Source organism: Lycorma delicatula, chromosome 1 (assembly GCF_047948215.1).
Source record: "Lycorma delicatula isolate Av1 chromosome 1, ASM4794821v1, whole genome shotgun sequence".
NCBI lineage: Eukaryota > Metazoa > Arthropoda > Insecta > Hemiptera > Fulgoridae > Lycorma > Lycorma delicatula.
The window spans coordinates 255,067,637-255,084,888 of NC_134455.1; the positions used below are offsets into that span (position 1 = coordinate 255,067,637).

The following is a 17,252-nucleotide window of genomic DNA, read 5'->3' on the forward strand; positions in this document are numbered from 1 at the left end:
ATTTTATTTTACGTATTCAATTATTCTGTTAATTAATTGTTCTATTAACTGGGGAAAATTGATTGTTCTGATCTTTTTGCTCTGTTTTTCATATTGTTCTTTATATTTTGTTTTGTAAAATTATCTGATTAGAGGTTGCGATGATCTGTTGACTATGTTAAATAAACGCATTACTGTAATCACAAAATTACATACACATGAACAAATTTTAAAACAAGTGAGATTAGAAAAAGATAGCTTCCAGATTTTAGGGTTGTTTATTCGATACAAAAAAAAATGATTCTATACTTTAATACAGTGAATAATTTTAAGAAGAAATTGCTGCTTTAAATGTATAATAATTTTCTTTATGATCATTTAATTAATCATTTTATTTTTAACGATAATAGTATGCATTATAATTCTTTCTTTTTTTCAGGTTGGCGGGCAGCTAGCGAAAGCTAATGGAAGAATAAAATTATACTGCAAGATTTTAAAACAGCGATTACATGTCTCAGTTTTTTAAAAAATTAATTACTATAATGGAGTCTAAAATTTGTGTATCGTGAAATCGTTGTCGAATGGGGTCAGAAATAAATCAGAAATTCACCGAGTTACTTGCTAGATGAACAATTTTAAAGCACCCGGCTGTCCTATTAGCCGCATTATTTTGTAACGTAAGTGAGCAAACTTCTGTATTCGGGGATAACTATTTTATTAATCGGCTTCATTACTGAACATTAACTTATTTAAAAAATTATGCTGTAATTTTTATGAATTTGCTCACGACTGAAATTAAACAAATAATTAATAGGCAAAAGTTACAATTTTTTTTATAAAAAGAAGAACATTAATCGAAAACATGTTAGATAGATATAAATATTCTTTTTCTAATACAATTCGATGTATAAAAACTGTCTCTATACCTAAAACTTACCGACCTATTTACTTCAAATGCTTTGTTTTTTGTACTGTTGGATGAGAAATATTTTCTTTATAGCTTGTTAAACTTTTACTCCTTTTTTTTCTTTATATTTTATATCGTATCAATTTTATGAATTGTGTTCTACTTTATCTGATTATACTTCCGATCTGACAGAGGTAAACTTTTTCAAAAGAAATACGAAATTTTAAACGAGTAATGTGCACTAAGAAGAAGATATAGATGAAAAACAATCAGAACTATGTTCACTCCTAATTTCTTCAACTGTATATATATTTTTATTAACTAAATTTTACATCTCCGCATTTCTTCCTTAATAATTACCATTTATATACATCAACTTTTACTAAATGACATTTACATTAAAATATTACATAAATAATAATACATGTACAATAATCGATGTTGAATCCAAATACTTTATCTAATTTCAAAGTTTTCTCACCTGTTATACGATAGACAAACTCGTTAATTTTATATATCTATAAGAAGTATAAGCGACACAGATAATAAAAAGAAATGTACCTGCCGCATACTAACATCGGTTTAAATGTAGATACGAATACAAAAATACAAAATATACTGGTCTTTATTTGTGATAATATATTGATATAGTTTTAACTGAAAGTTATTATAATAGGAATAAACTAAGATCAGTGCTTTATATTAGCGTAATATTAATGACGATTGTAATTTATTGAGTTAGTTTTAGTTTTGATTTTAAAAAGATCGGAATTTGTAAGAAAACTTTAGATTCGGATGTTTTATTCGAATGAATAAATGTAATTTGTAAATTCATTTACTAATGATCGAGAGATATATAAGAATGTTATATGTTCAGCTGTGCCTACTAATGAAAAAAATATAATTGTAAATGTCGTCAGACGGAAGGATAAAATAGAACTGCATAATAAATGACAATTCAAAGAAATAAATATTCGAGTACGAAAACCCGCAACTAAAGCAGTAACAGTTTCAAAAAGAGCAGTGTAAGCAGTATCAGTACAGTTACACAAATTTTTATATTTGAAATATGTTTTTTTAAGTTACTAATTTGTAATTTATTTTTTTAAATTTTATATTTATGTCAATTAATTATATCAACCTTCAATAATTAAAACACAGGGAACAAACAGACTAAATTAGCAAATTGCTACTATTTCCATATTTAAAAGTAGGTAGGAAAATATTTAAGTGTTTCAGATCATCTTTATAAAGAATAATCGTAAATTACTTTCAGTCAAATCGTAAATCATCCATTTATGTGTTTATCGGATTTTAAGATACGGACTTTCTTACGAAGAGATTGAATATCACTATTATAATTTAAATGTACTCGTAATATTAAAAATAAATGAATATTTTATTTCAGTAAACGAAGGGAATTAAAACTTGTTGAAAGTAACTCGTAAAATAACAATAAATAACTTCATAAGAATAATAAATTATTGTCCCTTCGATCTGTTACAGAGGATAAATATCATCTATTTATTTCTAAATAAAAATGAGCGTTACATATTGAAGTTAACCTCGTAGCTGTAGATAGAGAACAATTGTAAATGAAGAGAACTTATTAACTTTTTGCACGAAACAATTTCGTTAAAGTGTACTATCAGTGAAATTAAAATAGTTAGTTATTTGATCAGGATAGTTTAACTCGGAGTGAATGTCAAAGTTCATATAAGATGGATGGACTGAGATGAACAGCACTGTCTGCGCTAACCTGATCGCGGGGGTCGACTGGAGGAATCCTCGACTGCTGACCGCCCTGGGATTTCTTGCACTGATTGATCTCATGGTCGTTCTTGGCAACTGCCTTGTTATCGCTGCTGTCTGTCTATCATCGAAGTTGCGTTCAGTCACCAATTTCTTAGTCGTTAGTCTCGCTCTCGCTGACCTTATGGTCGGTGTCGCAGTTCTTCCGTTCAGCGCCACATGGGAAGTATTCAAGGTAATAGAATTAATTTTATATTTATTACTTAAGTAATTATTCAAACAAAATAAAACATTAAGGTTTGTTCTTACCGATTTAAAAAAGTCCTCGACTAAAGAATCTTTTACTGTCCATTCAAAATTTCGTGTGTTAGTCATTAGAAATCACAAAGATAAGAGCTATATTATTTTTAGTTAATTAAATAAATTGTGATATTTATACTAAGCTCAAGAATAAATATTGTATTTCCGACGTCAAAACGCAATTCAGTAAGAAATTTAACCTTGAAATCAAGTCAAGAACCAACAAAAAGCTTACTTAAATTAAAAAAAGAAATAAACAACTTTTCATTATTTTTTATCAAAAATATTTCGAATAGCCTGTTGACACTAATGAGATAAATATATAATTCTGATAAGTGAATTGTTTCTGTTTGGAATGATTTTAACCGATCTCAGTTTTATTACGAAACTGATCTTCCGAAAAAAGATAGGTTAATGCAGGAATAACATACACATTAATTAATTTTCTTTACCAAAAGTGGTGAAAATACGATAATTTTGAATTTAAAAGTTTATTAATTAAACTTTGAACTTCAGATAAAACAAATGGCATAATTTAACTTAAAGGAGTAACAATGTTCATCTACTGCATTCGTAAGAAAGATATTAAGGATAGTAATTATTAGTTATTAGATTAAAATTACATTGATTTAGAGCTTCAACATTGTATGCTTTTGACTCTTATCAAAACTTTATCTCGCATAGGCTTATTACATAGAATATATAGAAATATTATGAAAAATTATCACAGCTTCATTGCTGTTATGAAAATTATCATTGCTGTTATAAATTTAAAGTCAATTTTCCTTACTCATTTCAAATACTGGTTTTAACTTTATCTTTCTGCTATTTGGGCAATCTGATATTCTGATATGTAAATGATAAACAAAGTACTTTACATTTGCCTACAACAACATTAACATCAGAAAAATATTAACTAACGATAAATAGAATAAATGATAAGTATTAAATAACTTATGATTAAAGAAGTAAACTGATTAACTCGTGTATCAGGGTTTATATTATTTTCCAATCCGATATTTTAAAACATTTGTGAGTATTTATCAGCGAAATAATTTGATACATTTACAATTAGACGGAAATACTTATTCGGATCACTATTTCATTTCTAATACGACTCAGTAATTCTATATCAAGAAAATTAACCGCCTCCACTGCATATTGCGAGAGTTCATATTTAAAAGCCTTCCTACAGAATGAATTAAAGATTATTTTTAACTGTCTTCTTGAATAAAAAAGCGAGAATTTAGTAAATAATAATAGCAAAATTTTGAGTGTAATTTAGAATATTCCTTTTAATTAGTAACAAAATACAAAGACAAATAAGAGAGAAACCATCTCTTTCAAAAGAAAAATAGTCTCTTATCTTTTAACAAAGAAAAAATATAACCGATGAAATGGATTGGAGAAACTTCTCGAAACATTACGAACTCAAAGCGTTCTGAGACCAATAATTGTTGTCTGCGCCTCATTGAGCTCACATGCTTTTGTAAACTTTAATTATTATGTTCCGTTCCACTAAAATTCTAAAACCATTCTAGACATCTAGATTTCAAGTCAACAGTTACACATAAGTTTTCTAAAAAATTATAAAGAGTCTCTAATCAAGTTATTAATTTTTCTTTTAAAGTTTAGTTCTATAAAGTAAGAATCTTATTAGGTTACTGCTCTCTCCTAAAAGCAGCAGCATAAAAAATGTTTCTGTAACGGCCATAAACGTATAAATACTCCCTTATAACATTTTATCATTGAGTAACTATTTCTACCAAAGTAAAAATATTTAGGCATTTCAAAAAGAGGAATTTTATTAATAATAAAATGAAGACTAATAAAATTAAAATAATAATAGTAACTAAAGAAAGAATTTTATTAAAAATAATGTTTAAAGTACGATAAAACGTCTTATTTTTATTTTTTTTCAAGAAAAAGGCTTTAATATTAATTATTTTTCCATTCTCAAATAAATTGTTTCTGAAACATTTCAACCAAAAACTTGTCTACCTTATATTTTATTGAGGTTTAATTCACCCAAAATCCTTTCAAAAAATCACTAAATGATATATCAAATATAAATAAATAAATAACTGATTCATCATCTATTATTCAACAGCAATGTTACAGGGTAGTATAATACTGTAGCAATTTTTCTAACAATATTCCAAATCCGGACGAATTTTAAAAGCCAAAATGTGGCTAAAAGGTTGAATTTTTCAATCTCTGACTTAAAACGTAGGAAACCTCAACCTGGCGTGACGCTACGGTTGCGTGAAAACGCCTGACAGTTAGTGAAAATTAATTAAACCGAAATATCTTTTATGTAACATCTCGGCACTATCAAAATATTCGCTTTCATGCATAAAAATGTTTTATTTAATGTGAAGTCGTAAAGGTACAGCAAATTTTAAAACACATTTTTGCACCATTTTGCCTTTCACGATTACAGAAAATCTGTTTTCTATTATGAAGTTATGCGCAAAGTTCTCAGTACTATTTAAACTTTTGATTTATTCTTAGTCTTTTGTTTCGTTGAGATATTTAGTTTTGTAATTAAATTATAGATCTTAAAATACAGTCAAATAATATAGCCAAATAATAAAAAAACTCTTCGTAGAAAATTTAACATGAGATTTTAAGCTGCTTATTCTAGGTACATTACCTAAAAAACTTACTTTGTTCCTTAGGTAATCAACAGATTATATAATTTAGCTGTGAGATTTATTTTTAATTCTTAATTTTTGCATACTTTTTGAGTGAAATGGATAATTATGTTTTATTTACTTATAGATTTAAGTCCATTTATGGACTTAAATTAGGAAAAATTTAAGTCCATAAAAAAAATGTCTTTGCATTATATTATTTAAAAGAATATCTGTGCAACAGTTACAATAATCATTACTACGTACGTTGTAGTACCAAAACCTCATTCTTCTGCCTTTCGGGTTAATTTACTTGAAACATTCACTTCGATATTTATAAAATGTATATTACAACTATATTTTATTTTATGTAAATGTATAAATTCGAATATGAACAATATATTATATACGTAATATATAAATATGATATTATGATATATATGTGGTTCGTTTTATCTTCAGACATCTAAGGTAAAAATTATCACAATTTTCGAAAAATAAGGCGTGTTGGTTGGAGTGCTAGTAACTAAAATAAAAATTCCTGAAGAAATTCTTTTCGTTTTCATAAAATAATCGAATATCTACACTTCCTTGTTTATTAAATTATACAGATGTATAGGTCATGGACAAGAATAAATTTTTGATATATTATTCATAGATTCGTTTATTTTCGACTGATAAAATAATAGAATAAACATTTCACAACAGACCAGTATTTTCCTCTCTTGTATTTAAGATATTATAAGCATACAGAAGTTTTACTTTGAGTTGCTGGTCAAATACTAAACTCCTCATCTCAGTCGTTTTTACAGCTGGAACTACCCAATCTACACATTTTTTTTCTAGTTTTAAGTGCTGCTTTCATGTATGGATTCTAAAACGCTTTTTAATCGTAGTTAAAAAATTATAACGAAAAGTAATTTAAAATTAATAATTAGATAACAAAATATTTGAAACCTCTTTTCGTATATTTTTATAAATAAAGAGATTTAATGATTTTACTCGTGAAAGTACGAGAAAAACTTAAATAAAGTTTTTAAGTATTTATGATTGCATATTGGGTGGAATTTAAAATGGTTCGGCTAAATCATCATCACCTTTTCCTTTTCTCCCGACATCGTCATAAAAATTATTCATATATCTTTACGAGTTATTAATGTATCAGTCGTCTATAAAAATTACCTTCTTTTTTTTTTATTACCGGTTTGTTGTAATTACGAGTGTTTTTTTGCTGATATTTGCTAACATTTCTCTAATTGTATTTACTTTTTCTAAAAATATATATATTACACCGCCCATATTTTTGCTGAAATCGTTTGTTGCTATGTATTTCTTCTCTGTACCTCACAACTCTGTACGTTTTCTTTTAAATGATACAGAGAAATTCTTAGAAACTGCGACCAATTATTTTTAAAAATATATCAAATTAAAATTTTTCCAATGGCATATTTTCTTATAACTGAAATCAGTTATCCTTAAAGATCGGTTCTGTCAGCCATTTAACTATTTTTTTCTTTTTTAGAATTTTACTTTATCTTTCTCAACATTAAAGGATAGAATGTCTGATCAAGGATCATTTTAGACTTCTTGAACTGTAATAGAAAAATTCATTACAACACACATTAAATCAATCATTTAAATTTTTACCGCATTTTCTTAAAGTAATACTTTTCAGACAATCGAAAAAACTTTCAGCCGCATGAGAATTAATATTTTAGTTTTCTTCGCATGTAACTTGTACGGTTCTGAACCTAAAGTTAACAACTACTTTTTCTAATCTCAACTTATAATTCAAGAGGTCAGTTTGAGCATTCTTCTTTCAGCATTCATCGACTCATATAATTTATCGAACTCATTAAAATATACAGTCAATAATAAATATTAATTACAAATAAAGGAGCTACCATTCCTTTTTGTTATTACTGATGTGATATCGTAGGATGATATTATTGTCATAAATTTGAAACTAGCCAAATGATAAACCACAATAATCCATAATAAATAAAAGCTTCTACTATGAGGGTAACTGTGAAACTTTGATATATTATTTTCGGTATAGATTTTCTTCTTTAATGAAGTCGAAGCAAAATTATTTATTACAATAAAGAATAAACATCATTTTTCTTAACAAGAATATTAATTTAAAAAACATCTATCTGCACAGTACATTATGATTAATTAACGCACACAAAATAACCAACCACATTAAGAAAATAAAGAATTAAACTAAGTAAAAATTGCAAGTTTTAGGATTTCTGCGTACAAGAAACTACCATAACAAATATAGTAGTTTGTATTATATGGAAAGATTTATTAATTACTAAATAACCTCATAGTAATATAATTTTCAGTTATTCCGCAGCGTAAGATAGAATTAAAATAATCCAATTCCACTATAATTCCGATACGATTTATTTATTTCTACTTTACATAAGAATTATTATTATTATAGGTTTAATTGTTTAATAAATGTTTTTATCATGTACTAAACTTCAGTAAACTAACTTAGCGGCTGTCAACTGGATTGCAAACGTTAGGGAAAAAATGTCTATAAATTGAAATGAAGAGAAAACATTTTGACAAGATGGAGAGCATAATACGGTTCTGCACATGAGATGAAAAGTAGAGTAAGTCGGACTGCAGTGCTGCATTTACTAGAAAAAGTCATTACTTTATATCAACGGGACAGACTATGAATAACAATGCTCGGGCTGACAGCTACCTATCGATAATAATGAGTTTTTGTAAACTGTGAAAAATGCCATACCTGACCAGGACCCGAACCCAAAATCTCCGGATGAACGACAAAGACGCTACACTCCACCACGGATTTCGGAGAAATGGTGACCAATATTATAACAATACTGGTTGATGTACTATTAAAAATACCTAAATCAGATTTAAAGAGGTATCCACAATTAAATGAATAGCAACTACAAAGGTGAAATTAATTATATAATTATAAATTAAAACTGGGCAGCAACTACTGGGGAAACATTTTGTTAGAAATATCAGCGCTACATTACGTTCGTTAACGTTTATCGAACATTACGCTCGATAATGTTACTTAACAAAAATGAGTAATAATTAAGTGATTCAATGATCGAATTTCTTTTAATAATCTTCTGAAACTCTGTGTATATCGCGATAATTCCTGTTACTGAATATTAGTATCCCATACAATTTCTTAGTTACCGCTCGTTGAGAATGGTTGTATTTGTTATACTGTTAATTTGTGTTCTTTATCGTACAGTCGGCCTAAGTAATCAAGAAATAAAAGTAATTTTATTCCTTAACAACGTGTTAGTAACAGTAAAAAGAGAATATTAGCACTATTTTTTTTCTTCCAAATAAAATTATTCAAACAAAATATTTTATACCATCGGAGAAAAACGTAGAACCAAAGTATCTTCTCAAGAAAAAATTGATAGAGATAATCTGTAAAATTTCGTTTCTTAGGAAATAATTATATTAGGAAAAACTTGGATTTACAGATATAAGCATACAACAAAAGATATTGCCACTTAATTTTATATTATATATCATTTATTAGTTTATCATTTGTTGAGGGTTAGGATTTTCCATTAACTTAAATGCTAATTTTAAAATAAAGTGATGGGAAAATATGTCTGGCAGAAAATAATTTTTAATAGAATTAAGTTTTCAATGTTATACATCTATTATTTTAGGTACTTAATCAATAACGTCAAGACGTTAAAGAGATAAAATTGTTTTGTCTGTGGATTTAAAAGTAAAAATTGTATTTAAAATAATAATAATGTTATAAATAATAATTCTGATATCAAAGAGAAATAAAAAATATTTATTTACAAGTATGAAAGATTTGAAAAAATAAATTTTCTTCATTTGAATGCTGAATTAAAGAACGTATTAAAAGAAAATAGATGTAACAGATGTAAAATTCATTTCATTAAAAATAAATTAATCAACAGTATTATTCAAATGAATTATTTTTTATCCAACCTATTTTTAATAATGATAATGAAAAATTCTACCTTGCTAATTCATCTTTAACATATTGGCTTAGTGTATCCATTAAGGTGGATCCACCTTCTAAGGAGTTGTTTATTTGTAATCAATTAAAAACACTCAGTAAAATTTATATATATACGTATTCAGCCATTTTTGTTGAAACTATTACTGATCAATAAATTTTTATTGCGGTTGCTACCAGTACAGACAGCCGGAACGGTGTTGAGCAAAGTATTACTTTTTAAATCTATATTTTAATTAATATCTTTATTTTTGAATAATTTAAATATTCATTTAATTAAACATTCTGAATTTCACGTTTGATTTTTTTTCTCATTTTTCTATTATTTCTTAATATGTATTATTTCAAACGGCCAGTTAGTTACTTTTATTTCATGAGAATAAATTACCGTTAATTATTGAAGTAATATCCGGAAGAAAAAACATACAAAAAATTAAATCAGTAAACTAAATCATAATGCCTACTGATTAACGATTAATTTTCCAAGAATGAGGTCTGAGAGTAACACCCAAATTATGGCACCGAAGCACCTAAAATAACGCCTCGCAAAGGGATAATAATGCGATACTAAATCCAGCTATAATAATTATTAAAAAGGTGATATTGTTTCTTCATTCACCTTGCTATGATATTAAATTTCGTTTAGTGATTAACTATAACGTTAAATACTAAATCTTTTAGTAAAAAATACATTCTGGTGAACATGAATTAGCATTATCTCAATTAATTATTTTATTTATTATGCATTTATTGATTAGTTTATTATTTTTATTAGAGCACTTATGTTAATTAAAAACAGGGTATAATATTGTGTGAATTATTGAGTAGGTAATTTAATACTGAATTTTTTTTAGATAAACTTTTATAAGGCCAGACAACTATAAGTATAACGCTGTAGTTTCTGCCAACATAATTTTTTAGATTATTTCGCAATTATCTTTATTAAAAATTCAACTAATTAACTGAATGACTTTACTTATTTAAATTATATTCTACAGTTAAAAAGTGTACACAGAACAGATGCAAAAAATATTCTCCTTAATCAAAATGGGAGAAAATTTTAAAATGAGAAGTTAATAAAAATACTCTGAAGAGGAGTAAATGATATTAAACAGAGAGATTAGATTTCATATTTTGTGTCATAATATCGTACTAATTGAAACGATAGTGAAATATTATCTATCATTTTCCGAAAGTAAAACCTGATCTATCCTTAATGGATAGGAATACGTTATGTGAGCTAGATGAAGTTTACATAAAAGCTAGTATGAGTTAATTTTAATTTATCAGAAAAGAGAATAACTTAGTTCAAAAATTTTTTAATTAGTAAGTAATTAGAAACATCAAATATTAAAAAGATAATAATAATAATAATAAAGATCAAATTTATTATTCGGTTTCTTTAATTAACATGAAGGTTTTTTTAATTTAAATAAGCATCTTTATTGATTTTTATACATTGGAAAGCTAACATAGCCTATATACTATAAGTACTTCTCATACGGAAGGTGCGAGCTTGCGGTCATCACTTGGTTAATACCAGAGTGACAAAATAAAATATTAAAAAACCAGTCAGCATTTCGTATCTCATGTAACTGAGTTTATATCAATATGAAGGAGCATTTGCTTTTAGAATGTTTATTAGTAATATAGGCTAGTTATTCTATAATTAGTATAATATAATAATAGTAGAGAATAAGAATTATAATATTGTATAATTATAATATAATATAACTAGATTTTATATGATTATTGTTTTTTCATACATTCTTAATTACATAATTTATAAAAATCTTTTTATCTAAAAGGTAAGAAAAATACAAAGATTTATTAAAATGTAGAGATGAAATATAAAAATTAGTGAATATATATATATATAGTGTATTTACTCGATCTAAGCCACACTTTTTCTCATTTTTTTAATATTCAAAAAATCAAATTCGGCTTAGATTCAGACTTTTTTTTTAATTTGAAAAAATATATAGATTAGATATATTTAGAATATATATAGATTTTTTAAATGTTCTTGGTTCTTATTTTCCAGTACCTTAAATATTGTACATTATTACGATCTAACATTAACATTAAAAAGAAAATAACAATTGAAAATAAAATCATCCTCTCCAGAGTTAATAAAATGATTTCATTGAAAATTGGTATTTTTAACTTATATTCTTAGTCAAGTAGTTTTAGACTGCTATCGGAATCATTAGTGCAAGAAAGGACAACAATGAGTCCTTTCAGTTTATTTAGAGGTTAACAATCCTTTAGTATTTAATAATGACCCAAATACCATCCACTGTGGTGAACTTCAGTTGGTATTTAGTTTATATTTCAACTTGATTGTGTGTACTTACCTACTTATTTTCGACGATCTTATCGTCAGTGTACTAGCAATGGTCAAGCAGAGTTCACTACGAAACCAGTAAAAAACTAAGGTGATTTCATACGCGGAAAAAAATGGGAATAGATCAGCTGCCAGAAAGTTTAACATTGAAGAAACAAATGCTCGTGGATGGCGTGAAAAACGTGATTTAATTTTTATTTGCAAATTTACGACAAAGGGTTTCTCAACAAACAAATTTCCCCCAGCTGATTATTATTATGTTGCTCAGTTTATAAAAAATGCTCGATCTAAAGCACTGCAAGTAACAATACAAATGTTATAATTAAAGGCAAGAGAAGTCATTGATAAATTTAAAACTGAGATTTTAATGCATTAAGAGGCGTGGAAAGTTTATAAAAAGAGAGGGATTTTCTCTTAGACGAATTTCACACTCGCAAAAAAACGTCATGCAGATTTTGAAGATAAACTAATTCAACTTCAGCGACATATCACTTGACTTCATGCAAAATACACATATGAGGTTAGGAATGCATGAATTGTAGATAAAACCCAACTTTAGTATGACATACCTCATAATTACTCAGTAATTTCAAATGGTGAAAAAGAAGTTAAAATAGGTTAATACAGGAAACAAAAATCAGCGTGTCGTGTAATTCTATATATTACGGCAGACGGCCAGAAATTTCTGCCATTTTTAATATTAAATTAGTAATAAATGTCCAAAAACAAGAAATTTTCCAAAGATGTGACTATTGCGTTCCCACAAGAATGTTGATGACCTTCAAAATTATGGAAGATTGGGTAAATGCCACTGAAATAGATGACCGACCAGAAACTCTCCGAAAACCTAAAAATATGCTTTTAATTTATGGTTTAAAGGACATTCAGCTGATTCAGTGAAGAATAAATTAAAGAAAGAAAACTGTGACTTGCTGATAATCCCGGGCGGTATGACCAGCTAACTCAGCCACTCGATGTCAGTAGACTATGAACCCTTTGAAAGACCACTTCTCTCCCACTAAAACAGGGTGTGACAATAACTAAGAAAGATGTACTTCTTCATCAGTACTTTCAGTAAGTATAATAATACTAATTGTTATATCTTATATAATAGGCAATTTAATGCTTATATCGTGCAACGCATCAACCTTTATGATATCTAAATTAATTGTGTAAATAATTCTTAGACCATTGCACACCTGTATGTTTATCGTAAGTAAGTTAGTAATACTAGCGGCAATATATTCGTTATGATGAGTTAGGGGAAACACAGAGAGTTAGTGAAAAATTAGTAAAACGTCGTTATTTACAACATATTTAAAAAATATTAATGAACCAGTAAAAATTGGATATACTTCAGTATTGAAAGAGAGTGTTAATAATTTTTGATAAAAAATTTACTTGGGTGAAAAAGTAAATATTAAGAGGAACTGTCGTAGTTTTTCTAGACTGGTCTTCTTCATTTGAAGGCTAGAGGATAAAGATTATAGAGAACCGTATTACGACTTACCACCTTTTCACTCGATAAGAAATAAATGAATTTTTAATTTATTTGGAATTCTTCAATTATATACTGTACACAAGCAGTATACAATGTCTTAGCTTGGGTTTTTAATTACAAAATGAGTCAGGAAGGACCGACAAGAACTGAACATAATCACATTATTATATCTTTAAATTTATAAGTAAGTTTATGGAAATCTTAAGATTTGCTGACCTCAATCTTTGTGTTAAATAATAACTTCTTAAAATTAAATCAAATTTTTCTTTTTTGGATTAGATTGCATTGTTCTTCTACAAAAGCTACATTGTTCTTAATACCAAAATTGGAACTCTAAAAATCTTTTCATCGACTGTAATCAAACTCGGAAAAAAGCTTGGAAAATCTGTAACAGCTTGAGCTGTTACAGATTTTTAATAAAGAGTTAAGTAAAAAAATAACACACATCATATTAAATCCTATTCTGTTTATCATTAATTATTAAGAACACTTACAACAGAAAGAAACACGTCACGTACATTTGCAGAAAATCGCAGAAAAACAAACGATTTTTGCCCTGCGTTTTGATACATACAACTACAGTGTACCGAGCTTTGGAGTTTACAAAAAAAAAAAAATTTAATGTAATTAACATAGTATTGCAAAATATAGCCTTTTTTCTTTAACTTCACTGAATTTCAAGTCGATTTGATGAATATTTCGGTCGTGTTTTAAAATTTATTCTCATCTCCACTAATCGTATCGAAATAACTTTATTCAACATCAAACCTTCTTCTTTTTTAAGTAATGCTGTAGCAAACAGCTATGTGAGAATTTGCTCCTTTAAAATCTGATATCTAATATGTATGTGTGTGTATATTTATATAAATCTAGTGGTTTCTATGAGTCTGTTATTCTTTCATGCAAAAACCGCTCATCCGATGGAGCTGAAATTTTTTATGAACATAGTTTTTATACCTAGAAAGAATATATGATAATTGCCATTACGAAGTGTTTCATTGTTTCAAAAAGGTGGCCGTTGTAATGGCTAGAGTTAACAAATGAATTATGTTCCTTGCCAATATTCAACTCTACTTTGACCAAACCGTTGGTGAAATAGAGTCCTAAGATTATTTGCAGTATTTGAAATTAAATTTTCTCCAAAAAAAATGTTTCTTTAGGTTATCGATAAAAGTAGATTTAAAGATACGCCGGTGTACGGCGCAGCGGCTCAACCAACACAGCTGAGTGCCATCTGTCTCCGGTTACTTACATAAAATACCTTTTATGTAAAGTATGGCCACTCCTCAAGATGTTTGTCGCTTAACGCTAAGAACTGTGCTAAAATACCTTTTTACCCGTACGAAGGACGGCTTCAGAACATTCATAGTTTCGAGTATAAAGAAACTATAATCTACTGATAGTTTTTATCAACCGAATAGGATTTAATCGTTACTTATCAGTATTATTCTCACAAGGATGAGGATGAACACAATGGGGGTCCTAGTTTGACGAAAGTATTTATAATTGTTTACATTTAGAATCTAAGATTCAAATATGTCATCATTAATAAACTTGAGCAGTAGTTCTAAAATATAGTAAAATTAATGTAATGTAAAACCAATTAAAAACTTTCAGTATTAACTTACTGTGAGAGTAACCTATTCATGATGAAATAGTAGTCAGTTTCTAAAATAAATAATGCAAAATTTCAACTTCTTTTGTTGAATAGAATCACTTTACTTTCTTTGTAAATTAATCCTTTCTATTTCGCGCAATTTTAGTGCAAACAACATTTTTTTCTGCTTGCACGCGTGTGTGGATATAAATTGGTAGTTTATATATGTAAATTGCGTCTTCTTTTTGCACTGATATTAGAAATTATGTTAAAATTTAAGGCAATCTTGTGCATAACGTACCTGTTTAATAGCATACTTCCACGATTTATTTTCCATCTCATTGGATGGTGTCACATATAATAATTCCGAAACCGGGTAAGGCAGTGCACTAGCTGACATCTCACAGGTCAATAAGCCTGTTACCTATTCTCTCTAAGGTCTTCAAAAGACTTTTTCTTCAAAGATTGAAGCCTATTTTAGTAGAAGAACATATTATACATGACCATCAGTTTGGCTTCCGGAGTACTATTTCAGCTATAGAATAAACTCAGAATTGGTAATGTCATCTCAAAGTGTTTAGAAGGAAAGAAATATTGTTCATCAACGTTTTTGGATTTCCAGCAGGCCTTCGACAAGGTCTGTTTGCCTGGTTTACTTTATAAACTGAAATTGAGTTTACCTAATCTATTTTACCTTTATCTGCGTAACTGTGTGATCTTTTCTTCCAAGTTAAATAAAATCAAGAACCGAGATTTTGTCTTTCAGTCTAGTGTTTCTCAAGGCTCGGTTCCGAAATCAACTTTATACTCTATCTACACTACGAATCTTCTATTTTGCGACGATGTCGCTGTTGCACCATTTGATGATGACGAAGCGTTCTTGGCGTCGACGATGACCCAATTCTAGCTTCAGATAAATTAGTCAGAATTAAATAAATTAACGGGTGGTTAACTATGTAGAAAACTTAAGTTAATCCAGCAAATTCTAGTCAAGTAATATTTACAATGTGTAAAGAAGACTGCCCACCAGTCTAACTGGATGGCAATTTTAATCCCCATTTTTAACCATATAAAGTATCCAGGTCTACAACTGGATCGTCATCTGCCGTGGAAACATCATCTAAGAGAAAAAAAGAAGTAGCTGAACGTTAAGTTTAAAGAGATGACCACACAGGCACCGTGGTTGGTTAGGAACAGCGAGGTGCATGAATATAACACGAGTTGCCATATGTATGAGGTCCAAGGTAGGAATTTTTTCCCACAATTTTTGTTTTCTTTGTCTCATCTCTATATATTCAGAATTATTGATTATGATTTGTTGTATTCTTTCATAGAGTACTATTTTTTTTACTTTTTCTCACCGTATAATAATAAATTTTCCTTGCATATAACGTACATCTTTGCTTACATGGATTCTTTTTTATAAGTTTCACTAGAAACTTTCTCATTCAAGGCATTTAATTTACTTATACTTTCTGTAAATAAAATTGATTGTAAGTAAAACTTTGCAAAAAAATATATATTTATATGAATAAAAATGTAAATGGTTTGTTCAAAACCTTAAATCTCCGAAAGTTGTTCATCGATTGCTTTGAAATTTTGACAGAACGCTGCATTCGAATACTCGCGTGTTTTTATATACCTAAGATGTCACACCTGTGAGAGGTAAAAAGGTGCTTTTTTGAAAAACAGCGCTATCTATTGGACTTAAAAGCAACACACGCTATGCTAAATATTTTACGATTCCATTTCAACGATCCGATATGTGTGTCCGCTATAGACTAAAAAACTACTGGACCGATTTACGCGCGGGGGAAAGGGAAAAAGAGTAAAAGGAAAAAATTGAAAGGTTAAATTTTGTAAAGTTCCGTAATGTTAATTTTTTAAATGTTTTATCAAACTTTCAATTGTGTTCATTTAATCTATATATATATATATATATACTTACATAGCAATAGCTAAGCATCGCCGAGTCTGCTAGTATATATATTTAATTCTCATGCTTTAAATTAAACTTTACATATACCAACATTGGCTAATTTATATTAATTTGTTATGTAAAATTAAACTTAGTATAAGAGTCTAAAAACATTTAATCGCTTTTTTCAAATATATTTTTTATTTAATTTATAATTAAATAGTTTTACATCATTTTGCGTACAAGCTAATGATGAATTAAATAAGACGATAATGTACATCGAACGAGTCTGCTATGAGA

At 27.9% G+C, this 17,252-nt stretch overlaps 1 protein-coding gene across 5 annotated transcripts in view; it reads left to right on the top strand.

Annotated features, from left to right (window-relative positions):
• Oamb (Octopamine receptor in mushroom bodies) overlaps positions 1-17,252 on the top strand; it is a 553,519-nt gene that overhangs the window by 311,466 nt on the left and 224,801 nt on the right. For 4 of the 5 annotated variants that reach the window (XM_075375815.1, XM_075375832.1, XM_075375823.1 and 1 more), the window contains one exon: positions 419-2,873. In XM_075375815.1, the coding sequence (XP_075231930.1) occupies positions 2,622-2,873 (252 nt within the window). In that variant the 5' untranslated portion in view covers positions 419-2,621. The remainder of the gene's footprint in view (positions 1-418; positions 2,874-17,252) is intronic. The other variant, XM_075375839.1, reaches the window with a different exon arrangement.